This window comes from Hippoglossus hippoglossus, chromosome 7 (assembly GCF_009819705.1).
Source record: "Hippoglossus hippoglossus isolate fHipHip1 chromosome 7, fHipHip1.pri, whole genome shotgun sequence".
Classification (NCBI taxonomy): Eukaryota; Metazoa; Chordata; class Actinopteri; order Pleuronectiformes; family Pleuronectidae; genus Hippoglossus; species Hippoglossus hippoglossus.
The window spans coordinates 2,715,705-2,743,672 of NC_047157.1; the positions used below are offsets into that span (position 1 = coordinate 2,715,705).

Sequence of the window (27,968 nt, forward strand, 5' to 3'; positions counted from 1 at the left end):
TTTACCCTGTTAAAAGGGTTTTTTTTAGTAGTTTTTCCTTACTCTTCTGAGGGTTAAGGGCAGAGGATGTCACACCTTGTTAAAACCCTATGAGAAAAATTGGGATTTGTGAATATGGGCTATACAAATAAAATGTGATTGACTGATTGATCACTCAAACATGATTGGACAAAAATAGTTGGAAGACAATTAAATAGGTGTGACCTTTAATACTTTATATTTACACACTATACATCAAGCCTTGACTTTTTTCTTATTTACATGTTGATTGTGAAATGTAAAATAATTTTGGCATTGTATGATTTTGGCGTTCTTTGTGATTGTGGACATTTCAATGGTGTTTTCTGTCTCTGTTCCATTACACCTCACCTAACTCACAATAATTGAATGCAAAGTAAATTTCCTCTACAGTCTCACACTGGCATCTCAATAAGCAAAGGTAAGAGATCTGATCATAGATTTTACATTAATGGAGAACCCATTCCAACAGTGTCTGAGAAACCTATAAAAAGTCTTGGACGATGCTTTGATGCAAGCCTCAAAGACTGCAAGCAGGTCCAGCAACTGAAGCAGGATGTCAACAGTGGCCTTAAGAACATCTACCAGTCTGTGCTTCCTGGCAGGCTAAAGCTCTGGTGCCTAAAGTTTGGCCTGTTACCCTGACTGATGTGGCCACTTACAGTAGTTGACGTTCCTATCACAAAAGTTGAGAACATGGAGGAAATGATCAACTCCTATGTGAGAAAGTGGTTAGGAGTCCCAAGAAGTCTGAGCAACATCGGCCTGTATGGACACGGCATTCTCGAGCTGCCTATCTCAAGTCTAGTAGAGGGGTTTAAATGCACCAAAACAAGGCTGGAGACGACCCTCTCAGAGTCAAATCTATACAAATCTATACGGGCTGTTGGACCATCATTGACAACAGGACGGAAATGGACACCCAAAGATGCAACTCAACAAGCAAAAGCAGCAATCGAGCACGCTGACATTGTGGGCCACGTTCAACTGGGAAGAGGATGTTTGGGCCTAGGTCAGAGTAGAACAAAGCAACTCCTTCAGAGCGGTGAAAATTGGTAGTCCTGGAAATCCGGTGTCAGGAAGAAGCAGCAGGATTTGCGAAGGCTGTCACTCAAGCCAGACAGGGGCAGTGGATGAGCGTAGAGAAAAGAAAGATTAGCTGGAAGGATCTGTGGGAAATGGAAGCAAGCAGGATTAGCTTCCTGATTAGGGCAACCTATGACCTCCTTCCCTCACCCAAACACGGGTTTCCTTGCAACATCCACCATCAGGTTGCTCAAAGATCTGGACAAGCCCTTCGCCAGACCATAAAAGAAACATCACACACTGCAGAACGCTGCAGCCAATGGCTCTGGATCAGGAGGAAAGATCCCAACTGGGCCCCAATATGCTAGGGACATGCACCCAGGTCTGATCAACCTGTGGTGGCCTGCCTTAAAAGAGGATGTCTTGTGATTAAAAGGCCTAAACACCTGATGACGCTAAGGTACACAACTGAAGATATGTCCCTAACATCCGCTGGTGGTCACTAACATCCGCTAACATCATCTGGCAATAGGCATTAATTGCTGCAGTCGACCGTACAAGGAATATTCTCCATCTTGTCCTATGTTCTAAAATGCTACAGAGTTTAGTTTAAAAAGGCTAAAGAGGTAATGATGTCTGATCTACTGAGCAGCCACATGGCTTTCATAGTACTGCCATAATACCCAGCAGCCAGTCAGATTTACCTTTATCCTCAGCGTACCCTCAAGTTCGGCCTGTATCATTGATCAGAAGGTCAAAACACGCTAAGGTGCACAACTGAAGTTATGTCCCTAACATCCGCTGGTGGCCCCTAACACCTGCTAACATCTAATGTTTTTTTTGTGGTAATTGGTGCAGAAGACCTTCAGACGTACAAGGGATATTCTACATCTTATCCTATATATTAAATCATATAAACTCTTGTTGCTTTTTACATAAGTGAGATATAAAAAATATGTTGCAGTTGTAATATTTCCATCTTCCTGCAGAAATTTAACTCCAAAATTGAATTAGTTGAGATCTCAAATTTCCTTCAAAATGAAGACAAACACAATCAAGTAACACTGTATCGATTTACGGTGATAGTCAGCAGCAACTGTGTCTTATTCTGAAAATATCTGACAGTTAGATGCTTACTATCGCTATTTGATCACCAGCCATAATGAGGTCACTCTACTCTGCCTTATACAGCTTGTTGGAGCTAAGTTCAGGTGAAGGTGCTGATGGCTGATGAATTAAAGGAAGAAACTAAACTTGCACCTGTGAAACAGTGAATTTTCAGCTTGTAAAACAGCAAAACTTTAGTCTCAGTGGAATAAATCCGGAGAACAAATTATTCGATTTTGAATCTTTTAATAATTGTTTTAAATATGGGAGGGAACCGGAGAACCTGGAGAAAAGCCACAACAAGACTTAAGTCTGAGTGGAATAAATACTGAGAGCAAATAATTCCATTTTATACATTTTTATAAATGTGGGGATAACAGGAGCACCTGGAGAAAACATATTTAAATTTGAAAGTGAAGCTATCGGAATAACATCATCCACCTTTTATCTCCGGAAGAAGGAAGAGAAGCCTGCTCTGAAAGAGGAGAAGACGCCAGGCTTTTTGCACAGGCGTCTTTTCAAAGAGGAGCCAATTGATATCTCAAGTTCTGGATCTCTTAAAAGAAAGGAAACCAATAGCATCTCTGGACAAGGCCACTTCTTACACAACTCCTTGAAAATGACCTCGTCAAGGATTGTGTTGGGGTTGAAAGTTGAGTCAATGTCTTTGACCTCGGCCCATATTCTCTCCAGCAGATGATGATTTGTGTCTGTTATGTCGACATCAGTCCGGGTCACCTTTGCCTTATTATAGCTTCGTGTGATGAGCTGGTCCAAGAGAACACTGACATACATTTTACATCTGTCTGCTGCCAGCATCTTTGCAATCTTCTCCCTGGAGTTGCTGTCTGATGATGCTGAGTTCTCCTTTTCTTTGCTGACCTCTGATGATGTTGTCTGCTTCGATGTTTTCTCCTCAATGCTGCTGACCACTGATGATGTTGTCTGCTTCGATGTTTTCTCCTCAATGCTGTTGAACTCTGATGATGTTGACTGCTTCGATCTTTTATTCCCACTGCTGCTGACCACTGATGATGATGACTGCTTCGATGTTTTCTCCTCAATGCTGTTGAACTCTAATGATGTTGACTGCTTAGATCTTTTCTTCCCTCCGCTGCTGACCTCTGATGATGACGTCTGCTTCGTTCCTTTCTCCTCAATTCCGTTGAACACTGCTGGTGTTGACCGCTTCGATCTTTTATTCCCACTGCTGCTGACCTCTGATGATGACGTCTGCTTCGATCCTTTCTCCTCAATTGTGTTGAACACTGCTGGTGTTGACTTCTTCGGTCTTTCATTCCCTCCGCTGCTGACCTCTGATGATGTTGACTGCTTCGATGTTTTCTCCTCAATGCTGCTGACCTCTGATGATGATGACTGCTTGTTTGTTTCCAGTGAGTCGATGGCCATAAAAGCCTCTGACACCCTTTTTGTGTGGCAGTTAACTTGGTTGTTCAGCCACCAGCTTATCAAGGACAGAAAACAAAACACCCTGGTCTGAATGTCTGCATATATGCCCCTGTGTGCATCAGGAACAGCCACCTTTTTCACTGGACCTGAACTAATGTCTGAATTCCTTCCAGGTGCGATGTGCGCATAGATGAGGTCTGAAAGCTGTTTTGTGAATACAAGAACCTTTTCAGATGGAGGCTTTTTCAGTGTTTGGAATGCAGAACTTTCATTTCCACCTCCCGGCTTCTCCTTCTCCAGAAGCACAGCGTCAATACTAGCCATCAATGACTGTATCGTCAGCCTCCTATTGACTTTGGTCTCCTCCTTGAATTTTTTCGCGACCCCTGTCAGTATTTGAAGCGTCCCTGCTGTGGCAAAAGTCTTTATGAAAAGACTATTGATCGTCCTCATTCCTTTACTGATTGAGAGGTTTGGCTGTAGAGATTCCTTTCCATTTTTGCTTTCCTTATTGATTGACTCAATAATTTCATCTAAAGCCATATCAATCTCTGGAGAAAACGATGAATGGAGAAAGAGGCTGTCATTGAACTCATTAAAGAAGTCTGTGATGTCAGTCAAACTATTGTTGATTGTTTCCTGGACAAGCATCTTCCCACTGTCCATACTGCTTGTTGTTGAACCTCCCTCTGAGGAACTACCTGACTTGGAGCTGACTCCTGAAGAGTGGGAGCTTGAAGAGGTCCTACACATCCGAATGGGATCATCTGAAGCGTCCTGTTCCTCTGAGGAAATGGCCCGACTTCGCCTGCGCGATTGACACTCAAGCAAGAGTTTGATTTTTGCATCTGCCTTTAACGTCTCGCAGGCATAACAGATCATCTTCTGGACTTTAGCGGGGTTAATGAGGCGGGTTGGTATAGGCTTCTCAGAGCTCACACAGGTGGAGCTTGCAGACAAGGTGGAGTTGACAGTCTTCGTCACCTCCTCTACAACCAAGTCTGTGAGCTTATCCAAACTCTTAGACTTTGTTGTGCCTGGTGAAAGACTGTCGTTGAGAGTGTCGCCCAGAATGGACCGAACTTCTTCCTCAGACAAGGGTGCATCGTCGGGACATCGCTTTGCAATGGCATTTGAAACGGTCGTCATTAACTTCAGCAGAAGATCTGCCAACATAAATGTTGTAGCTTCATCCGGTTTGCATGACTTCAACAGCTCCCACTGCTCTGCACTGATCTTCGTAAAAAAGGACTCGAAGTATGGGCGGACAGTCTCTACCTTTATATCCATTTGTTTCACTCTCCCAGTGATCTCCATTGCGACTGTTGTTTGTTTCAATGTGTGTTACGAATTGTTATTTTCGCAGTTCAAGATGTGTTTTCCAAATTCTCATGAAAAATCTCTTATCTTCTTTGTTCTACCAATTCGCTGGTTAGTGCAGACTGATTCTTCACTTCTTATTTTTCTGAGATAAAGAGCATCTTTAAAGAATAGAAAGGGAATTGAAGCAAAGGAGTTTAAAGGAATTGAAGCAAAGGGGGTTAAAGGAATTGAAGCAAAGGAGGTTTAAGAAATTCAAACAAAGGGGATTAAAGGACTATGATGTGACTAATAGATCAAAGGAAACCATAAACTGTTTTGCCTGCTGCCGTCTGGCCGACGGTACCGCAGCATCCGGGCCCGCACCACCAGGCTCAGAGACAGTTTCATCCCCCAGGCCATAAGACTTTTAAACTCCTCCAATCTGCAATAACTCCACTAAACCAGCACCTTAGCATATTTACACTATTGCACATAATTGCACTATTGTTTTTTTTCCTTTAGGTGTATATATATATTTAGATATATATATTTTATTTTCTATTTGAAATTTTTGATATTCTATTTTATATTATTTTATTCAATATTTTTTTGCTTGTAATATTCGGAGCATTGCTATAAGAGAGCCTGTGACCCAAGCATTTCATTTCCAGCGACTGCTTAATGTAATTGTTGTGCATTTGACATTAAACTCTTGAATCTTGAATCCACTTGGATCGACCTTGTATTGCAGTATCTCTAGGAACGGTGCACCAACTCAGTAGATGGCGGTAATCAGTCCAAAATACTCTGTTTAATCTATGACAATACCATGACACAAAGAAGTTTTTTTACAGTTATCTTCTGGGATCACATGATCAAAGTCCCTTTCCCAACATATTTTAAGGCCCTCCAATTTTGGAAATGTATATAAATATAATCATAAAATTTTGATGCTCCCTTATTTTTGTGCTCCATCTTAGGTGAGAGATCTTCAATTCCAGTTGTACCTTGAAAATGTGTTTATTTGAAATACAGCAATGCCTAATTTAATAACCAATGCCTAGGTACACTGAGTGGAACTAATGCAGTCCCATCCAAAATGCCATATATTATATAAATATTGTACATTTCATGAAGGTAGGACATGTTTTAGGGCTGTTGGTGTTGGATTGTATTAGTTTTAGCTTGGTGTACCTAATAAACTGCTTCACTTAGTTCCTTATGCAATACGTTACCCTTCATGTCCATTGTATAATACTTTGTGCATTGTCAGGGATTTGTTCTGCAGTTGAAAAACAAATGACTTAAGATAAATTGTGAATAAAATTCACATATTTTTCCTCTGATCTGATCTGTGTCAGCACCAAAGTTGAGATCTGCGATTTTGTTTTATGGTTTGTATTAAGCATATATTTAACAAAGCACTTTGTCAACTCCAAATACAAATGACTTCTGAGTCCTGTTTTCTATTGCTTTTTTCAAAATGTCAATTTTTACTATGTATGACTGATCTGTGGAGAAAGGCATTTTCTTCTTCATCATTCCTGTTTATGCTGAGTGAATATTACAGAAGTGACACTAAATCTGATTCTGATTGTGTTGCAAGTTGATTTAGCGCAGCATCGCACAAGCCAAGAAGTTAAAACCTGAACAATACGAGCTCTTCACAGAAATATCAGTAGTGGCATATGTACCAACCAGTAACTAACTACAAGCTGAAGAGCAGGTTCACACTGAACACATGGGGAACATTATGCTGCCTGTACATTCTACACACTAAACCTTTAAGGTTTCTACACTCTATTGGCCAGGTATTCAGTATCCTAAGCATCCACATTTAGACTTAAAGATGGAAAAATAATTACATTACCAGAGTTTAAATTGATAAAAAATAAGAGTCGGGTTCACAACTGCTGAGACAACCTATTTGAGAAAATAGGTTTAAGAATAGAGAGGATGACTGTGGTTTTTTCCGAGCATGGGAAGTCTGAGTTTAAATCAGTTATAGCAACTCAAAACTAAACTGCAATGTGCCGGATTGGGGAGCGTATGAATGTTGTTTAACTGAAGTGAATATCAGGGACTGAACTAATCTCCAAGTCTCAGTGTCTCCGACTACACCCTGATCTGGACTCAGCTCCACCAAGAGAACAACCAGAGCCAGCAGTGGTGCAGCCTGATGACCAGTCGGACACTCAGCTGCTACCGCTGCAGAGGGCGCAGGCAGCAGCTGCAGCCGTCCCTAACCTCTATCCAGACTCTGACCTTGTTGCAGCGGAGGATGTGGACAGGCTTCCAGCATACACCACTCCATATGTGGCAGCCCATATTCCACGGCAAAATGGAAAAAGGACAATTCATGGCCTAAATGCAACCTCGCAAGCACCGAGGGGGCGCTTTTATGGTTTGTATTAAGCATATATTTAACAAAGCACTTTGTCAACTCCAAATACAAATGACTTCTGAGTCCTGTTTTCTATTGCTTTTTTCAAAATGTCAATTTTTACTATGTATGACTGATCTGTGGAGAAAGGCATTTTCTTCTTCATCATTCCTGTTTATGCTGAGTGAATATTATAGAAGTGACACTAAATCTGATTCTGATTGTGTTGCATGTTGATTTAGCGCAGCATCACACAAGCCAAGAAGTTAAAACCGGAACAATACGAGCTCTTCACAGAAATATCAGTAGTGGCATATGTACCAACCAGTAACTAACTACAAGCTGAAGAGCAGGTTCACACTGAACACATGGGGAACATTATGCTGCCTGTACATTTTACACACTAAACCTTTAAGGTTTCTACATTCTATTGGCCAGGTATTCAGTATCCTAAGCATCCACATTTAGACTTAAAGATGGAAAAATAATTACATTACCAGAGTTTAAATTGATAAAAAATAAGAGTCGGGTTCACAACTGCTGAGACAACCTATTTGAGAAAATAGGTTTTAGAATAGAGAGGATGACTGTCTGGAGACCCATTTGATACAGTTTGACATGGCTGCGAGCAGTGGGTGAGGAGGAATACCTCCAAGTGTAAGACGTTCCAAAAACAAGACATTTCCTGTTGCCACCAGGGGGCGCTGTGATTTTAAGTCATGATTTCTGTGTAGATGTCATCAGGCCGGGACTCTTGTCTTACATGTCTAGTTTGGACTCGATTGGACCATGTATGTCCAAGATACAGAACCTCGTGTTTTGATGGCGTGTAATCAAACTTTGACGCCATGCCACGGTCACACCGTGTGACGAAAAATCGATCTTTGAGGTAGTTTTCATCTCCATCTTGTTGTGATGACATCCATCTCCATATCAAGTTGATGTGATGAAAGCCCTGGGACAAGTACATCAAAGTAAAAATGTGGAAAATGGCCAATATGGCCACTAAAGTCCAAATGGCGGGCTTCCTGTTGCTTTTTTCCCATTGCACCTCTGACCTTTTTTGTTTGTCTGGTCATGATACACCTGGATACTCCCTGCAAACTTTGGTAACAATTTGAGCATGTCTAGGCCCTGAAAAAGCCCCAAAAGGGAAATACAAATCCTTCGAAATACAATAGGGCCTCCCACCGGAGGTGCTCGGGCCCTAATAAACAAAATGACATCAAAAGTCAAACGAAACCTTCTTTTAGGTTTTACTGGTGGGATGTTTTATAAATACATTATCTATTCTTTAAAAAAACATATATTCTCTCAATTATAATTGACTTCTAAGATAATCAAATAGTATTCGATAACACTTGCTTATTCAGTTATTTTGCAGGGTATCTCTCAAAGCAAACTGTACTTTAAACTTGCCAAGGTTTATGAGTAGCTGCCTTCTTTCTTGCTCATATTTTGGACAGTGTACTATAAAATGAACTGTTTCCTCTTGCCCACAATAATGACATTTTTCTGTATCATGTCTTCCTGCACTGTTTAGTCCTGTGTGTCCAAATGTGAGTCTCTTGATATTATTGTTTCTTCGACCTGTTTCTTCCTGCCCATCTCATTTCTCCCACTTTCCTTTGAATTTGGTAAAACTATCGTCCTTTCCTGTCTTGCTCCCATTGCGTCTGCCACCTTTCCTTCAACCTCTGTTTAATGATGCTCTTAGTCTCTGCTTTACTGAAGCTGACTGACGCATCAGTGCAGCTATTCTCCACAGCCTCCTTTGCAAGTTTATCTGACATTTTATTTCCCTTAACACCAATATGTGCCGGCTCCATAAAATACTATGGAGTTTAAATTCCATCATTTGAATTTAGTATTAGTATTTGTTGTATTTTAATCAAAATGTCCAGTCTGCTGTCTGAATTATTGTTGTGTATCCTGGATAATGCTGAACTTGAATCTGAACAAATAATTGCTCTTAATGGTCGTGTGTCCTCTATCCACTGTAGTGTTAACATTATTGCAATAATTTATCCTGTATACCGAGCCCCTCACTGATCTTTTTCCCTATTTTAATATGAAATTCTGGAATTATAATTGCTACTCCCACCTTATTGAACAGATTCTTTGATGCATCTGTATAAACCTGGATATATCTGCTGTTACTGTCAATATGTGCCTGTTTTGTATCCAAATTGAAAATAGCCTCTCCATCATTGTTTTTATTTTTTTATAATGTGAAATCTACATTAGCATCAGGTAGTATCCAAGGTGCTATTGCTGCTAATGGTACTGTTGGACTGAAGTCTAATTCTGCTATGTTAAGTTCTGTTGCTCTTTGTGCTACTGTCCATCCAAAGCTTTTTTTATCTTTCTCCTTTTTCCCAACAAGGTTTTAAAGTTTCCTGTGTTGGATGTTCTTTACTGGGTCCCTGTACATTTTCCTTTAGTCCTTCTCATATCTAGAGGCATTTCTCCCATCTCTACCTGTAATGCTGCTGGTCGGGTTGGTTTATAAGCACCTGTACATAATCTCATTGCTTGGTATTGAATTCTATCAAATTTTTGGAGAGATGTGCTTGCTGCTGATCCATATACCATACAACCACGATCTAATGATGATCTAATTCAGTGGTTCTCAAATGGGGGTACGTGTACCCCTGGGGGTACGTGAAGGTACTCCAGAGGGTACGTGAGATTTCTTTTTAATATATTTAAAATTAGCATCCATTCAAAAATCCTTTAAAACATAGTTATTTAACAAATATTCAATAAAGTATAAGTGTTTACTTTGGCACAGCGCTGTGTATTATCTTTTTTTCAACCAAAAATACTTTGCGCTGGTTAGGGGGTACTTGGCTGAAAAAATATTTCACAGGGGGTACATCACTGAAAAAAGGTTGAGAACCACTGATCTAATTAATCCACTGTATATGGCCTTCAAAGCTGTTTTACCCGCCCCCGTACACTAAGCAGCTCATTATATTTAGAACATTGTAAAGAACATTGTTTTTGTCTTCCAAACTATTTTCTTCCAAGCTTCTCTTACTATTTGGACTCCACAACAAACTTCCCTCACCTCACCTGTTCTCTCCCTTTACTCGTCCTCCTCTCACATCAATATACATATACATGGGCTCCTCCTGGTCGGACTTCAACCTTCTCTTTGTAAAAAATATGCCTTGGCAGACTAACTTCACACATATAAATCCTCTCCTCCTGGTTTTTTTAACCACTCAATAGAAAAAAAACACATTTGCATTTAACTACACTGCATCTTGTTTGCTGTATATCTAACCGAGGCCACCTGGTACATACAGCCATGTCTTCTAATGCACATGTAAGGCAGGAGGTGTATCCATATTAAAATGTTCATAACCCAGTGAATTTTCAACCAATTTTCAAGCCGTGTGGTTTGTTACAAATGTCAGATGTGTAATGATCTTACAGAATGCTAGGTAATGATTAAAAATGTTACCTTTCAGACAAAAATATTTCTATAATATTGGATTTTTTCCCCCTAAATAATAGGTTCTACGTTCATACTTTTTTCTGATTACATATTAAATGGCTACCATGGTGATATTTCCAGTATACATTCACATGCACATTCCAGTGTGCAGAATTATTATGCAACTAAATGAAAAACGAAAATTTTCCCATCTCACTTGTTTGTTTTCATCTGTTAAAGTGAGAATAATAAACAAACAACTCAAAATTTACAAATAAACATTTCTGACATTTCAAAAAAAAAAAATCAGTGACCAATATAGCCACCCTTCTTTTCAATAACAGTAATAAGCCTTCCATTCATGGATTCTGTCAGTTTCTTGATCTGTTGACGATCAACTTTTTCTGCAGCAGCAACCACAGCCTCCCAGACACTGTTCAGAGAGGTGTACTGTTTTCCTTCACCGTAAATCTCCCGTTTAGGAAGGGCCCACAAGTTCTCAATAGGGTTTAGGTCAGGTGAGGAAGGGGGCCATGTCATTATTCTTTCATCTTTAAGGCCTTTACTGGCTAGCCACGCAGTGGAGTACTTTGATGCATGCAATGGAGCATTGTCCTGCATAACAATCATGGTCTTCTTGAAAGATGCAGACTTTTTCCTGTACCACTGCTTGAAGAAAGTGTCTTCTAAAAACTGGCAGTAGGTTTGGGAATTGATTTTGAGTCCATCTTCAACCTGAAAAAGGTCCAACATAGACTGTAAAACAAGTGAAGAGTAAGAGTAGCAATTTACACTGAGAACCAGAACTAAACAGCAGTGAATCAGAATGTCTCTTAAGAATATGGAGGTTTATGAGTACAAACGTTTTGTAATTTTTTTAATCGATCCAGTAATTGCTTCAAACACAGTGTAAATGCGATGTCTGCTCCGGAGGCAGAAGTGCTCATTGCCACAGGCAGCAGCGCTCGCTGCTCGCTTTGTGACGTGTTTGACGTCAAACGCGTCACAAAGCGAGGGACTCTGCAGAGGAGAGCCCAGGCAGATAAACAGTGGGCTGATGTCTGAGTTTTTGGTCTTTATGTTTCTAGTTTATTATAGAAAGACCTTAAAATAGGGTTTATCATCCAAAAACCTTCACCAATGATTTAAACATAGAGAAATATTGTCGTTATGTATGCGTTATTATGCTATGATTTTACTGGTCTGGCCCACTTGAGATCAAAGTGGGCAGTATGTGGCCCCTTAACTAAAATGAGTTTGACACCCCTGCTCTAGATAGTCAAGTTTGATCGTCTTCTCGGCGCTCTTCCAGAGCCGATCCGAGGACCTCCCTAAACCATCCAATGGGTAGTAGCGATGTGTGTACAAAGGGCAGGGACTTAATCAACGCGAGCACATTCCCCATCCATTTATTCCCTTTAGAATTACCCAGGTGCTCATGCAGGAGCTCGGTTCAGTTCAGTCTTTATTATTCCGTCTGAAATTTGGCCTGCAGCAAAACTAGACTGTGTCCAGTGATTCTTTCTTCTCTGTACTAGCACTGTCCAGGTTGTTAACAAAAGAGAAACTATCCTATTTTGTGTGCCTAGAACTTGTTTCCTTTTGCTGAGTTATCATAAGGGGCATTGTGTATCATTCCTGCTACTGATTAGAAAGTGAAAGGTCCATGTTTAGTGATATTTACAGAATTTTTTGTGGTTATTCTGTGGTCTATTAGTGTTCTTAGGCAGACACAAGAGGCACTTGTTTATTCTGTTGTGTTGGTTCTTTGTTGACCCTAGAAGTTCAGATGCACTAGTCCATTACTATTTGAACCTCAGCATCTGGGGTTAAACATTTTTACAGTATATGTATATTTTTGTTATAACTTTTCAGTCAGTTGAAATAAGGCCTGAAGAGAACAATTTTGGGTTGTTTTGTGTCTGTATAGGCCTACTATAAAAAGCACTTTGTATTTTTAATTTTGGTACTGATACTTTTACTTTTGATACTTAAGTACATTTAATATGAGCTACTTTAAGACTTTGACTCAAGTCATTTTCTTACGAGTGACTTTAACTTTTACCGGAGTCACTTTCAGGTAAGATATCTGTACTTTTACTCAAGTATGGCTTTCAAGTACTTTATACACCACTGCTTGGCTGTGTTTTGTTACTGAGAGATGAATTATTCCCATTAAAAAGTTCAGTATAACTTCAGTTCAAAGTTTCAGGGTGACTCAAATTGCACAAATTTTACCCTAAGATGATTTTTTGATAGACTGCTATACTTGAATTTACAGTGTTTTGATGTTCCTCCAGAAAGTTACGATCGATTTAATCGATAAAAACATAATCGATAGGTGCACCCCAAGTCAAATTACTCCTCATCACCCCCCTCTGTGAGGCATACTGCCCACAACTCAAAATCACATGCTCCACAGACTTCTATCCATTCACTCTCACACAGGCCTGTCTGGTGTTGCCTTACTAATTTCAAGGTTTTGTTTAGTCAGGAAATGCAAAGAAGAAGCCGTCCCTGCCGCATGTTCAGAGTGGGATCAGCTTCTCAGGAAGGCTGCCTCGACAAGAGATAGTGTCCAATATTTATAGCTTAAAGGGATAGTTCACCCACAAACAAAATGTCACTCATTATCTATTCACCACTACGCTTATGTAGGGGTTCTCGTGAGTTCTCGCTGCGAGAGCATAGGCGCGTGTGCTTGTGCGGTGTGAAGAAGTGGTCAGCATTCACTTCAATTGTATTGGATTTGGCTGCAGCCTTTTGAACCAGAGGATCAATCAGATAACAGTGCTGATTAATCCTCTGGTGAAGGTGGAGGTTCTCTCTGAGCCCACAGATGACAAACACCAAGATTCATGCTGGCACAATTGTTGGGAACAAGCTTCACTACTCCATTATCTCTGGGAATGTCCGGCTGTTCAAAATTTTCTTTGTCTTTTTTGAAATTTGTTATGTCCTTTTCTGTATAGGCTAACAAGGCTAAAGGTTTAGTTTGGTGCACAGTGCCCTAACCTCAACCTAGTTAACACAAGGTCCTCTCTCTTGTTGCCACTGCCTCCCCTAGTAACTTTAAAACTCTTTGACAAACTCACCACTGCCTGAGCTTTCTAATATTTGATCATGTTCTGCATGTTATGGGTTCTTTGAACTAGTCTGAATGCTCTGTTCCTGTTACCGACAGCCTCCTGACACCCCTATGTCCACCATGGTAGTGACAGTTGCTGAGGAAACTTTCATCTACATCCCCAAACATATCAATCCCTGCCATTGCTTCCTCACTACACCTCTGGAACTTGACCCAATCAGCTGTCCCAAAGACCCATTTTGGGACTCCCCCAGCTGCTCTCCCTTCCATTCTTTCACCCAATGCACAAGACACTGGGTAATGGTCATTACCAACTGTTGTAGCTGTCCAAACGTGCCAGCTACTAACTCCAGCCAAAGGGCCAGTGACTAAGGTGATATCTAGTGCTGATTATGCACTTGTTGTTACATTAACCCTGGTTCCTCTGCCATCATTCATACAGACCAAATAACATTCATCAAATCTTCAACTACTTTCTTATTCGAGTCAGCGACATGGAGATACAGGCCCATCACAGATGTGGTCCCCCCATCTATTCCAGTTCCTCTGCAGCTGTAAGAGCTCAGGTGTAAGTCATCCATTACTGGCTGATGGCTAAAGGTTAATATTTACAGATTTACTTCTATTTGAAACATACATTTAATTAGAGGCTACTTAATACTCCTAATAATGTGCTCTTTAGATTCTGTTGGGATGTGACAGAAGAATCAATAAAGGCTGAGGGTATAAAGGCTGCCTATCCGGAATCAGAACCTGCTTCAGAACCGGCTAAAAAGATTAAGTTCATCATATACAGTCCTTACATCAATCCTCACCAACACTGAGGGTTATCAGGTCAGTGGGTCAGAGAGCCTTCACACATACTTCAACTCATCAGGCTAATTAACAGTAAATGATTGTACTGATGTCACTTCCCTACATCTGATATTATACAGCTAAATATTCTCAGTCTTGTGGATCTGACAGTTCATTTATTAAAACAAACAATGAAAACAATGTGGGCTGTGGAGAAAGATTAACATCACCTGTGTAAAACATTAGTTTGTAATAAAATTCTGCAGCTTCTAATACTACTGACATTTTGCTCAGTTTGTTAGATCAGTGCTAAGAATCTTCCTTCTCTCTTCTCTGTCTGTGGCTTCACTCCCTCCTCAGAGGTTTTATTTTTCACACGTGGTTGTAGGGACATTTTATCCTCTTTTCTACAATGAATTATTCTGGGCTGCATGCACATGGCCAACACATGGCTTATCAAAACCTGGCTAGAGTTAGCCTTGCTTAGACCTTAAGAGAAGAGCATATGCACGTCAAGATAAACATGATAACTCCTCCTCTGCAGACTGGACAGTTTACACTACTCAATGTCACAAATACTGTAAATCTCAAATTTTTATTTGACATCATGTAAGCACTTGTACTTTTATATTTCCACTTTGTTACTTCATACTTCTACTCTGATATATAGAATTATTGTATTTTATTCTCCATTACATGTATTTGACAGATTTTAAACAACAGATAATATAACAAGCTGTTAAAACACATAAAAACCAAACCAGTGGTTTTGAAAATGTTTCGCTTCTGAAAAAGAAATGTAGTTATTTCAAATGTCTTAGTTGTTAAAAGCTTTTCTCAAATGCTTTAATGATCCAAAGAGAAAGAAGCTCTCACAATATATCTAACATCGCTGCATATACAACTGTTAATAATGTATTTTACTGTAGCTTCACCTGCTGCTTACACGGCTGCTTCAGTATTAATGATCTGTGATAGAGCTTAATAAAAAAATATAATAATCGGTGAAACAAGTTCTTTACTTTAAAACTTTAACTATAGTTAAGTCGCCTATATCTGAAGGTGTCAGGTGAACTAACATTTAAATATTTCATCCCAGAAGCTGCTGCAAAATGGTAGAAAAACATTTTGAGATTAAACGAGCCCCTGAAAACATGTATCATGTGACCAGTTATGCACACTGGGCCAGTATAAACAGGAAGCAGAATGTAGTTGGTTGCTTAGTAACAGATAATACTACGAACCAGACTCTGGTACTACATCAGATCTTCTTCTGTGTGCATGCATACTGTTTTTATCCATTTGCACTGAATGTCCCCAGTTTTACACTGTACTGTTTAAAAAGAGACATCTATGTTTCAAACACATAACTTTTTACAGGTGAAACACAGAATCTTTACTCAAACACACATTTATAAAGATAAAAATACGACACTAGCTATTTCTTATGTATTTTCCTAATAATAGTCCAAAGATTGTTTCCACTTAACTGAGCGTGAAGATATGTACAGCTTCATAAACACTGAAACAACCCTCTAATAACAAAGCCTCCTGGCAGGGTTGCATACAGACCACTGCTAGCAGCCTGAAGCTGTGTGCTTTTGATTTATACGTGAAATAATGCAGAGCATCCAAGCTTTTCAATTTCAATTGGATGAATGGCAAATGTCATTGATTCACCTGCATTAGCAAAGATGTTATTAGGATATTATAGGTTTGTCAGTTTAGTAACTGCAAACAATAGCATTGGTTTATTTAAGATCTCAACAATGTTATTACAATGACATCCCCGGCAAAACTTTTTGTCGGATTAGTTTACATCAACAACTACTAATGAAGTGTCGGGTTTTTGAAACGCGGTCCCAATTTGAAGGGGACGATTTCAACCACTAACCCTTGTGACTACGTTTCAAGGGGCAAGATAACCCTCAAAAACAAGGGGTAGGGGTAGGGAGACGCTCCAAGTTTCATATTCCCAGCCGACTGTAGTTTTGGTGCAGTGACATCTGTGAGACGATGAGCTGTGTGCCCTTTGTAACAAAGCAGTGGTTTTATTTCTGTACCCTACAAAGACAATGTGCTAGAACCCAGTGGGATTATACCTGGATTCTAGAGCACATTCACTCTGCAGTGAACAAACAGTCTACTGGTTCTCTGCAGGTTTATCTCTTTTGCTGAGGAGAGAAATATGTGGAATTAAAATGGAAAGCTCTTGTACATGTGAACAGACTTCACAGAGAGAAGTCTTAAGCCACTTTCAGACATGCACTAAACTCCAGATAATCTCCTGACAGTCTCCAGAGAGGCTGTATGTGAGAATGCAAAAGTCAGAGTGAGAGCCTCAGGACTTTCTCCGGAGTTTCTCTCTAAAACTCGAACTAATGTGTCAATACAGCAGGATTCACCGCGAGCGAGTGGGTATGTTGATGAAGCTTCAAACATGTTATAGTAGTTATAAAAAAAAAAGACAACAAATCTCTCTGCATAAAAAAGCGGTGCCTTACACGAAGAAGACACTGAAGACGACGCCAAGAGAGCTTTTGGTGATAAGAGCCGACCCCGGTGTCGATGTGATGTAAATAAAATCATTTGATCTCCACAGCAGAATTGATATATTACATCCTGCCTCTGACTGTTGCACCACCCCTCACCTGAACGCGTCCTAGCAGAGAATCTCCTGCTGCGTAAAAGACAAACACCTGCGAGAGTCTGGACCCAATTCTGTAGACATCCTCCTTAGGTCATGTCTGAAAGCGGCTCTAGACAGTCCTCAACTAATGAATATTTAAATGTAGAACACGCTGCTGTCTCACCTTCTGCTTTTCAGCCCATCATCTTTCCAGTTTCTCCTCCAGTTGTGTTTTCCTTTTCCTGAAATATTAAATAAAATAATCACATTACCTTCATCAACCAAGTATTGTCATCAAGCAGAGAACACATATACACAGAGTCAGAACATACACTGTGAAAAAGAGTAACAAACGTACCTTTTTGGGAAAGGATGCATTTGTTTTTTTTCCTGTAATAGAAACAAAACAAATGAAAAACCTCTGAATCAACGACACCATGACTTGATGGAGGTCTTATCATCCATGAGAACATTTTCTTCCACCACACACACATCGTACCTGAACGATATCCTTTCCACTTCCAGAAACACAAGGCGACTAATGCAATCACAAGACCCCAAAAAAACACTGCAACGATGATTGCAACTGGTGCCTTTTTTAAACTGGAATTTCCACATTCAGCGTCAGTTGAAGCTGTTCCTGGTTGCATCAGCTTAAGGTTTAGTGATTCACATCTGGAACGACAGGGGACATTTTCACAGGACCATGTAGCGGCACCACAGATTCACTGCAAGTGTAAGAAACCAGGCACGTCCATGTCTGGTGAGACTCTTTACTTACTGTGTGTGTGGTTGACAAGACGTACGCGTCCCGTCAGAAAATGTTCCAACGCTGCAGTCAGAGCATTGAGAGTCTGCGAGGGGTGTTCCTGTACAAACACAAACTATACACAGTTACTAGTGTACACATCATATTAGGATTATATAGCAAAGTGGTATTTGACATCAGACCTGTCTGATTTCCAAAGGTAAAAAAATATTTGATCATTGATATTTTTGATCAGCAAACATTTCTTTGTTCAAATTCTCTCCTTTTTATGTGAGGTGTGATGAAATGTAGAGCAGCATGCCACTAAACTTACAAACAGGATTCTATAAACTAAGGAACATTGACAGAATTCTGTTCTTCTATGTTACATTTCAAAGATACAGAAACTATTTTACATTCTTTTATCTCATCACACCTGGATCACTGCACTGTCTTTTATGACTATATTTATTATTTGTTTTTATATATGTTTTGTTTTTGCTTTGTAACATTGGTTTGAGTAATGTGTAAAGATAAGACAAGGTCAGATAAGATGTACCTTTAATAATCCTCCATTTCCCAGTCAACGCAGCAGCACAGGGAAAGCAGTGCATGGGCAAAATGTAGTAAGAATAAAAATATGAAATAACACCGTATATATTAGGCTGTTTTTCAAAATTGTCCAATTATTGTTTATTGTGTCAGACTGCCACTCAGCTCTCTCTCTTTTTTGAAAGAACGTTATTATTATAACTATTATTATCACAGTTGCACAGGAAGATGGGATTTTGATTTGTTTTCTCCAACTCAAACAAATCATCTTGATAGATGGAAGAAGATTTGTCCGTCCATCTACTTTTGTCCACTGTCCACAGCCAAAATCTTTATGGCTGTGATGAACTTTCCTAAATGGACACAGACATGTATCTAACCCATTATCTTTATATGGGTAAAATACATGCACAGACCCATATGTGGACGTATGCAGCCTAAATTGTGCGTCCGAGTTGACTGTACACATTGACTGTGCATGCTCCAGGAACAATATATCTGCCTACTGGAGTGAAATGTGGGTTCAGGTACGCATGCACTGAACGCCAGAACAACGCAGAGCCTCATTTTATGAATGGAACTGTGGGCACGTATGTGTGACCAGAACGAGTACTCAACTCTCAGCCAACAAGGAATGCAGAAAGTTTGATCGACCGTTCCATATTGAAGTCTAGACATGTCTTATGTAGATCGTAATGGTGCTTTTATAACGAACGTCGAGATTACATTCGAAGTCAATGCAAAAATGCGTCTAGACACGAAATCCACATCTCTCGCCCTGGGCGTCACATTTGACACTATACCAACGCGGCAAAATCTTGAGTTGAAGTCTTTGAAATCGAGCGTCAAATTGGCATGACGCCATTTCGCTTCATCCAACCTTAGAATGGAACTCAGCGGACTCAGTCCTGGCACCGACCCGAACTAGAGGGTGATTAAATTGATCACTTAATCACCTAATCAACTTGATCACATTAGCCAGTCGTCCTTCTCTCTTCCGGGAAAGAACAGGCAAATACTCCGGTTGTGTTTTTCCGCGCGATTAACCCAAATAAATTCAAATGATCCTGCAAAGGGTTTAGGGCATCGCAAAAATGTGTGCCGCATTTGGTGTAAACACACTATCACAATCAGCATCCAATTTGCATACACTAAAATAAAACGCCACATTGGAAGAGCCCATTCTAAGCCTGCCTGTTCTCTTGTCCTATGTTTTGTCCTGCTCCAGAGCAACTTCAGAATTATTCCTTGTCATTAGGGAGTCCTCCTCAAACAGTTCTACAATATACTGTCACTTTGTATTGTTTGTGTGCTGGATGTTGTCTGCAGAGCTTTTTATAAACAGTCTATGGTGCAGAGTGAAGTTAGAAAACTTTGCGTTCATCCTACCTGGTTTATCTACAGTAAAGTAGTCAATGTTTTTCATAAAATGTATCTGATTTTACTTTGTTACTGTTCACGTGTGTGGTTTATATATATGATTGTCACTATTTCTACGAATATTCAGACCCCAGTTCCCAACTTTTCAAAATAAATCTGTTATTCCAATCGGTTTAACCCATTGCACCAGCAAACGTTGCGCTTTTTATGTTGAAGACAAATTGCTGAGTGATTCTATGACTTTTGTTGCCATGACGGAGATCAGATAATCAGAATATCTTTTTCAGTCCAATGTGGTGAAATTAAAACCATTAAATCATCAAAATGAACTGGCAGTGACTTTGACCCCCCATTTGACAATTCATAATACAGATGCCGTGTGTGAAGCCAATTAGATGAACAACTTGCAAAACAATAACAATTTGCATATCATCCAAATGATTCACAATTGACTGGATGGCTCAAATAACCTGCTCTGTGTTCTTCATAGCTTTTTACAGTTTTGAAAACTTAAATCTTAAAGTCAGCATTAGAAAACGCACCTCTGTGTTTGATGTACTGCCCTGGTTGACATTGTTTGTGTTTCTGTGCTGCTGCACAGTGGTTCTGTTTGGGTTCTATACAATAGAATCCTTCCAGAGGTTCACAAAGTGAATCCGTTGTTGCTGTGCACGAAATGTTTGTCTTCAGACCAGAATCTGTCGACACATAGAGGATCAGTGATATGCAGGAAACTATTCTAAACAGACTAACACAGTGACACTGTAAAAAACATCATCAGAACAGCTCAGCTCCATCTCAGCTCACACACTGTAAGACTTGCAGTAACATGCCTCCTTACTGATTTTAAACCTACAGTAAATGTCAACACAGAAATCTACCTGGACCACAGGTCGTGCAGGGTAAACACTGTTTAAGTCCAGTAGGAAGATTCATGAAGGTGTCATTCACACAGGTCAAACAGGAAGTCCTCCAGTACTTCGTGCAGTGTGTTTTAACACGATATCCTGTTGAAAAGAAAACTGTTTAATTTCATGAAATGTTTCTGTTGAACAAAGACAAATCATCTTGAGGGTAAAGTGCAGGTTATAATGTAACAGAAGAAGCCATAATATAAAAAAAAACATTTCAGCCTATTCTTCTCGTTCAGGATCTTACCAGATGGACAAAGAGGACAGCAATGATTCCCTATCCGATACTCAGTTGGATGACAAGTCCGCGTATTCACACAGAAGACTTTGACCAAACATATCTGTGAAGGATAGGGCAAAGGTTTTCATCTTAGTTAACCTTGGTTGACATTGTCAAAAACTGGGAGAGGAGAGGTTTTCAAAATCCATTTATTGTGAATTTCCAGGAAGAAAAACCCTCCTTACATCAACAACCAAATGTAAAACCAAAAAACAAGATTAGTAAATAATAAAGTTTTCCTTTCCATATATACACAAACATACATACACATATATATATATATATATATATACGCATGTGCATACACACACACTATATTTTCTCAATTTAAAAAGGTAAATACTCAGTTCCCTTTCTTCCCCAAGAGAGTGTAAAATCCCCCCAACAGCCCATATGTGACTAAAAGCCAGCACATTGTCCATCATCCTGTAGTAGGCGTGTTCTTATTTTAAGTCTGGCTTTCAGAAGTCCCACTAGCATTGGCGCCGGATGTATGCCACCAGTGTTCAGGCCTGGTTCCTACGTGCACTACCCTCCACTGGAGGTCTGCTGTCCGTGTCAATGGGCAGCTTGTACAAGGACCGCCAGCTGCCTTTCAAAGAAGCGTCCGGTTCCAAAAGCCCAGTCCACCTTGACTCTCTCGTCCCTTCCAGAGAGTGAAAAGTGCGAACCTTTACACAGGTCTGGTAAACTGACTGTTTTTCCACAGTCTGAAGGTTGTCCAGGTGAGGAGTTGGGAAGGACAACAGCTGACCACCCCCCTCCTGCCACTCCCCTACAGCTGGCGTGATGGACAGGGAGGGGAAAAACTGTATTCCGATTCTTCACTCCACTGGTCACACAGAGCATGTTTTTTTGCAAAAACTCTCAGGGTTTGTGGCAGGGCGGCACAGACCTCCTCCAGCACTTTATTGATCAGTCTGGTGGACGTGATGTTGCTTTTCTCTCTCAGGGTGTCCAACGATGTTGCTGTCATCCTCATCAGATGGCCCAGTTTGGTGCAGCCAGCTCGTCTGGATGAGTACTGTCCGGATTGTGGATGCTTAATCCTCCAAGTGACAATCAGATCTTGCTGTGCAATGAGGTTATTGAGGGTCTGTGATGACTGGGGATGAGGTTCCTCACTGGTCCTGTCCATAGTAAAGTCCAAAGTACAGTTGAAATCCCCACTGATAATTAACTGATCCTGATGATAATTTTTCAGTTCATTTTTAAGTAAATTAAAAAAGCTAACTCTCTCTGAACCTTGATTTGGGGGCATATATGTTCATGAAAACTAACACTGTGCTTTCTATTTCTGCCCTAACTATTAACAGCTACCCCTTTACTACTTCTGAACTGGATATGATGGTAGCATTTGTTGTTGTTGTGAACAGGACAGCTACTCCTGCACTAAGATTAGAGCCAGGTCTAAGGGCATAAGGACCCCCCCACCATAAACCCCAGTCTACTTCATCTCTAGGTGTCGTATGTGTCTCTTGCAAAAATAACACAATGTGTTTCTGAGCAGAGATCTCAGCTATTACTGCTCTTTTTTTACTGTCTCTTCCTCCATTGATGTTTAGCGACCCGGTTTTTAATTTCCTCATCGAAAAATCAGAGCAGAGAATCAGAAATCAGTGAAGAAGGAGAAACACCATGTGATGCATGATCACTTTGACATACTCCTGGTCTTTCTCATGGTTTTAGCTTTCGCATCTTTCCTCATGGTTGTCATATGTTTTTTAAGACGGAAGCGTTTCTTCTCATCCAGCTGATTGAACCCAAACTGTCTTTTCAAAACAGCCACAGATCTAATAAATGTATCCCTGTCTTCAAAGTATTCCTCTGCTTTAACCGCCCTCCCGAAAGTTTCGTCCAAAAAAACGGTAATTTCTTCTAGAGTGTAAAGAGAAGTGTTTCTAGCAGGGGTCCCAACAGAGGATACACTATCTGACTGAGTCGTCCTCCATTTCTTCACATGATGCCTGACTGTTTGACAGACTGTCCCTCATTGTAGTTCACAATGTGATCTGTGGCTGTGGCATCTGAGGAAGCTGCTTCCTCAACATGTTCTTCTGTCTGTGAAATTGCAGCAGCTGCAGACTGAGAGGAGTTTTCTGCATCCTCAGACACATAGCTTCTTCAACTGACTCTGACCCTCTGAATACTCGTTTCCAGGCTGTGAAAGGGCCGCAGCACTCAGTCTCATTCACGGCATCACCACCACTCTTAGCTCTGACGTGAGTGGACTCTGTCGCTTCGGTGCGGAGAGCGCCCGTCGCCCCTGCACGGCTTGGCGCACCCGTCGATTCGGTGGGAGCGGACTCCGCCGCCCCTGCGCCGCTAAGTGCAGCCGCCGCTTCGGCGCTAGACGCATCCGCCGCCTCTGCGCGAGCGGCACCGGCAGCAGCTTGCGCGCCGCTGCCGTCACCTGCCGCTTCTACTTGTCACTGTTTATGCGGACACGAGAAGTGTTTATGTCCAACATCTCCACATTCTAAACATTTAAGGCTCCCGGAGCTGGCGTACACCATGTAGTGACCGTCACCATACTTCACTCTGAAGGACACCTCCAGAGTGTTCGTGGGTGAGTCCAGGAACATAAAGGCCTTTCGCCTCAGGGACTGCACGTGCTTCAGTTTGGGGTCCTTACAGCCTAAATTCAGCGTTCTAAACCCGCTAGCAAATTTTCCAAACCGGTGGAGCTCAGACTGTAAGAGCTCGTTTGGTATAAATGGCGGAACTCCGGACACCGTGATCCGCGTTGAGGGAACCGACAGCGGGGAAACCTGCATGAAGCCGTCCCTAATATACAGGCCACTTTCAATCAGCTGGTACACCTGGCGTTCTTCTTTTAAAAACACCACCACTGCTTTGTTCATTCTGCTGGCGAAACATAGTTTGTCGTGTCCTACCTGTTCGCCCACAGCCAGCAGGACCTCCTCCACACTAATGTCATTTTCCGGCGGGACTATCCTCACTCCCTGCCGGATTGACGGAGGAGGCGCCCCGGGGGACGCCATTCCTCCAGAGACCACCGACAAAACCAGTGGTCTCTTGGTTGATGCTCACAACGATATTAAAGAGAAAAACTTACCTGATCATGCAAAGATCAGATGAAATGTACAAGGAAATACCCGTAAACAGGCAAAAACCCAGTTCAAATCTCTGCGCCACTCACACGTCCACCACCACCACTCACTCACAACGGAAAGAGAGGAGACGACTGGACACTAAAACGACCAAATATTTATTCTTTCATCAATCAATTATGCAGTTGGAAAAATGAATAAAACAAAAAGAAAAACAAATATCTCTGCGTGAAAAAGTGCTGTCACCGACAAAGATGTCAAAAGCGTTTGTTGTGATAAGAGCAAACAGCGGTGTGGATGTGCTGTAAACAAAATCATGTGATCTCCGCAGAGGGATTAATACGTTGTGGTTGTGAACTTGTCTGAGCGGAGAATCTCCTGCTGCGTTGTGCATGTGTGAAAGGAAAACTGCAGAGAAATTCAGGTCCCCAATTCTCCGGAGATCCTCCGCAGGACATGTCTACAAAACGGCTGATAAGTGACAGAGAGAGGAAAAGAGGAGCAGAACTGTAGGTGACGAGGAGCAGTGTGACGCAACTTTACCAACAAAGATGCAGCCTCCAAATGTTTACTTCTCAAATTCATGTTGAACGGCAGGTTGGCAGTTTCCTTGAGCTGAAGTCACCCTCACTGAGATCCGGCTGGAGATGACTTTTAAATCCAAAAAAGAGGGAGACATCTGGAAACAAAGAGGACTCAGCTGTACAAACTGCACAGAACAGCAGGGACCTGTCAACATTACTGCTGCTAATCTAATAAAGTCTGTCTTTCTTTAATTTTCTGTGAGTGGTAACATTAATATCCAAGTGCTAAAAAATAGGTAAACTGGACTTGGTTGAGTTTCTTGAAGACGTTTCATCTTTCATCCAAGAGCCTTCTTCAGTTCTAACTGTCTGCTGGTCCACCCCAAAGACAAAACACCCAACGTGGTACATGCAGTTGAATGTAGTGAGGAATGCTCAGACCTGTACATTGGGGAAACTAAACAACCTCTTCATTAACGCATGGCACAGCACAGGAGAGCTGGTGACTCAGGTCAGGACTCAGCAGTCTGCCTACATCTAAAGGTCAATGGACGTTCATTTGAAGACAACAAAGTCCACATTTTGGCCAGGAAAGACAGATGTTTTGAAAGAGGAGTGAAGGAAGCCATCTACGTTAAACTAGAAAAAACATCTCTGAAGAGAGGAGGAGGGTTAAGACACACGGGGCAGGTGTGTCAACAACTCCCAGTGAAACCAACAGCAGGGTGGGTCCAGCCTCTCAGGTAACCTGGAGGAAACTTAACCATGTCCAGTTGACCTGTTTTCTAGCACTTGGATATACCATGATCTGGATGACTGAGTGTCTTCACAGGCAGATAACATTAATCATTAAACCTAGCACTGGAGTCAGCTCAGCTTTTACAGCCCATTGCTCTGCTCACAGTTCTAAGTTCATGCTTATTTCTGTTCCCTTTCAAAGTTCGCAGACAAGATACTGTAACACACCACGCCCACACAGCTAAGAGTTGGTTTGATATGTGAGCAGATGTTGTTTTTCTGACATGATAACTGATCACATGATGAGTGCAGGAAGTGGAAGAGTGATTTTACCAAGAGTTTTCACCAAACCTCTGACGTGTTCAGAGGTGGAGGTGCGTTCACGTATACTCAGACTCCACCCTTCTTCATCTATATCTGAAAGTGAAAGTTGAACACAACTCAAACACAGACCATGTTCACAGCAGTTGTCTGACATTGAAACTTCCATGATAACACCAGTACACAGCAAACAGATAGCTGATCTCTAATTCTCAGGTGGCTGTTGAAACCTGCAGCTCTCTTGTCTTTAATAAAACAGTTTTTCACCACAGAAACATGAGACGTTCAGGGTTTGAACCCTCAAGGTTGAAAGCACTTATTGGAAGTCGCTTTGGATTAAAAGCGTCAGCTAAATGAAATGTAATGTAATGAGATGTCTAAAGGGGACATAGCATGCAAATTCCACTTTGTTAGTGCTTCTACAGGTTAATGTGGGTATCTGGCATGTCTACCAACCCAAAAACTCTGGGAAAAAAACACTCGCGCGTTTTGTTATGGTTCCTCTAAGTCAGAAACGTCATGCTTGAGTGACTCGATTGAGCTTCCTGGGTTTTGTGTCGTAACAAGGAACTGGAAGTCTCCCTACATGGCCTTAAAATCATGGGGGGAGAGGGGGGAGGGGGGAGCTGGCTCATTAGCATTTAAAGGAACAGGCACTCCAAACAGGTCACTCTGTGGAGGGCTGTTTTAGACAGGGTAAAAAGGGTGCTGTTTTAAATGATCCTTGTGGTATTTTGACCAAAGTATGTTACAGACATTTCATTAAGACCCCAAGGAACCATATCAACTTGTGGTAAAATGGGCATACAATGTCCCCTTTAAGGGACACGTCATAGAAGACAACACACTATCTGTTGCACTGTTTCAGTTCCAGCAAACCTATGGGGCCGATTTATCAGCGACATCTTAACAATCTACTGGTTCACTCCTGCTCTTTATTATGCAACATTCAGAGGTTATATAGAAATTCAGTCTGCTTACCGTCGTTAATATGATAAGACCTTCTGCAGGTTCCGTCTATAGGCAGTTAGTTTTCATTTCACAGCAAAGGGAAGGTGTTACTTCCTGGATCAGTAAGACTTCGGGAAGTAGGAAACATATTCACAGATTCCAATTTCCAGGATCAATAAGTCACGAGCGAAACCTTCTTAAATCACACACCGCGCCTCTTTCCCAGTAAGGTGGACAACAGGCTACACGCTTACTTTAGTCAATACGAGCTGTCCTCCGAGCTGGACACAGAAATAATGTGGTCTCTGTATACAGCTGGACGAGTGCGCAGGGATCGTCTGCAAAGTGCAACACCGAAAAGAGATGTTACAAAAATAATAGTGTGTTTCTCACCAAAATCACATCACACATCCAGGGTCTCCTGTTTGTTGTACTACAATACTTATGTAATGGTGGATTCTAAATAGAAGCTAGAATTAATATTTTCTTTTATTTATTTCCTTTGTCGTCTAAAAATGTGGTCTCAGTATACAGCCGGACGAGTGCGCAGGGACCGTCTGCAAAGTGCAACACCGAAAAGAGATATTAATAAACTAGTCAATAACTTCACTCTGTATATTCTCACCAAAATCACGTCCAGTGTCTCGTGCTGGTTATACTACAATACTTAGTTTGGCAAAATGCGCTTTTGCTTAATTTTCGCAAAACCATAAAAACATTTTTTTTTTAACAGAATCAAAGAAAATCTCGAATTAGAGATTAATAATCAGCTCTCTTTCACAAGAAACCTGACTGTTTGACAGACTCTGACCCTCATAGCTGTTCACAGTGTGATCTCTGCATCTGAGGAAGATACTTTCTCAACATGTTCTTTTATCTGTGACTGTGCAGCAACTGGACACTCAGAGCTGCAGGAGTTCTCTGCAGCCTCAGATGCATGTAGCTTCATAAACGGGCTCTGAGCCGCTGAGTCCTTGTGTCAGGCTGTCAACCAGCCACCGCACTCACAGCAGTGTTAATTTCGTTGACGAAAACTATGACGAAAAATATTCGTTAACGACCTTTTTCCCATGACTAAGACGAGACTAAGACGTGACGAAAACGGATCTTTGAAAATAAAAACTATGACTAAATCTATTTTAACTTTCGTTGACGAGACGAAACGAGACGAAAATGTTGGTGGTTGACTAACTCAGGGGTTCCCAAACTTTTCAGCCCGCGACCCCCAAAATAACTTTGCCAGAGACTGGCGACCCCCACCTACCCTGGATGTGGTATATAATGTT

At 41.1% G+C, this 27,968-nt stretch overlaps 1 protein-coding gene and 2 long non-coding RNA genes across 12 annotated transcripts in view; 1 reads left to right on the forward strand and 2 right to left on the reverse strand.

The window, feature by feature from the left end:
* Positions 1-27,968, reverse strand: part of LOC117765158 (tumor necrosis factor receptor superfamily member 14-like) — a 111,997-nt gene that overhangs the window by 24,763 nt on the left and 59,266 nt on the right. For 3 of the 8 annotated variants that reach the window (XM_034591487.1, XM_034591488.1, XM_034591484.1), the window contains 3 exons: positions 20,426-20,581; positions 17,985-18,072; positions 17,409-17,878 (listed from right to left, as the gene is read on the reverse strand). The exons of 2 other annotated variants lie outside the window; for them this stretch is intronic. In XM_034591487.1, the coding sequence (XP_034447378.1) occupies positions 17,467-17,878; positions 17,985-18,072; positions 20,426-20,581 (656 nt within the window). In that variant the 3' untranslated portion in view covers positions 17,409-17,466. Of the gene's footprint in view, positions 1-17,408; positions 17,879-17,984; positions 18,073-18,725; positions 18,857-20,425; positions 20,582-27,968 lie in introns of those variants that run through there. 3 more of the 8 variants (XM_034591486.1, XM_034591485.1, XM_034591497.1) reach the window with 2 other exon arrangements.
* Positions 393-27,851, forward strand: LOC117765192. Of its 3 annotated transcripts, none has more exons than XR_004614519.1 (3): positions 393-410; positions 11,967-11,969; positions 27,693-27,851. It is a non-coding gene; the product is annotated as an uncharacterized LOC117765192 (long non-coding RNA). The 3 variants fall into 3 exon arrangements; XR_004614520.1 differs by lacking the exons at positions 393-410; positions 11,967-11,969 and adding exons at positions 18,208-18,220; positions 24,999-25,000; XR_004614521.1 differs by lacking the exons at positions 393-410; positions 11,967-11,969 and adding an exon at positions 21,778-21,790.
* Positions 21,068-26,928, reverse strand: LOC117765185. Its single transcript, XR_004614512.1, has 3 exons — positions 26,837-26,928; positions 24,692-24,827; positions 21,068-21,135 (listed from the first exon to the last, which is right to left on the reverse strand). It is a non-coding gene; the product is annotated as an uncharacterized LOC117765185 (long non-coding RNA).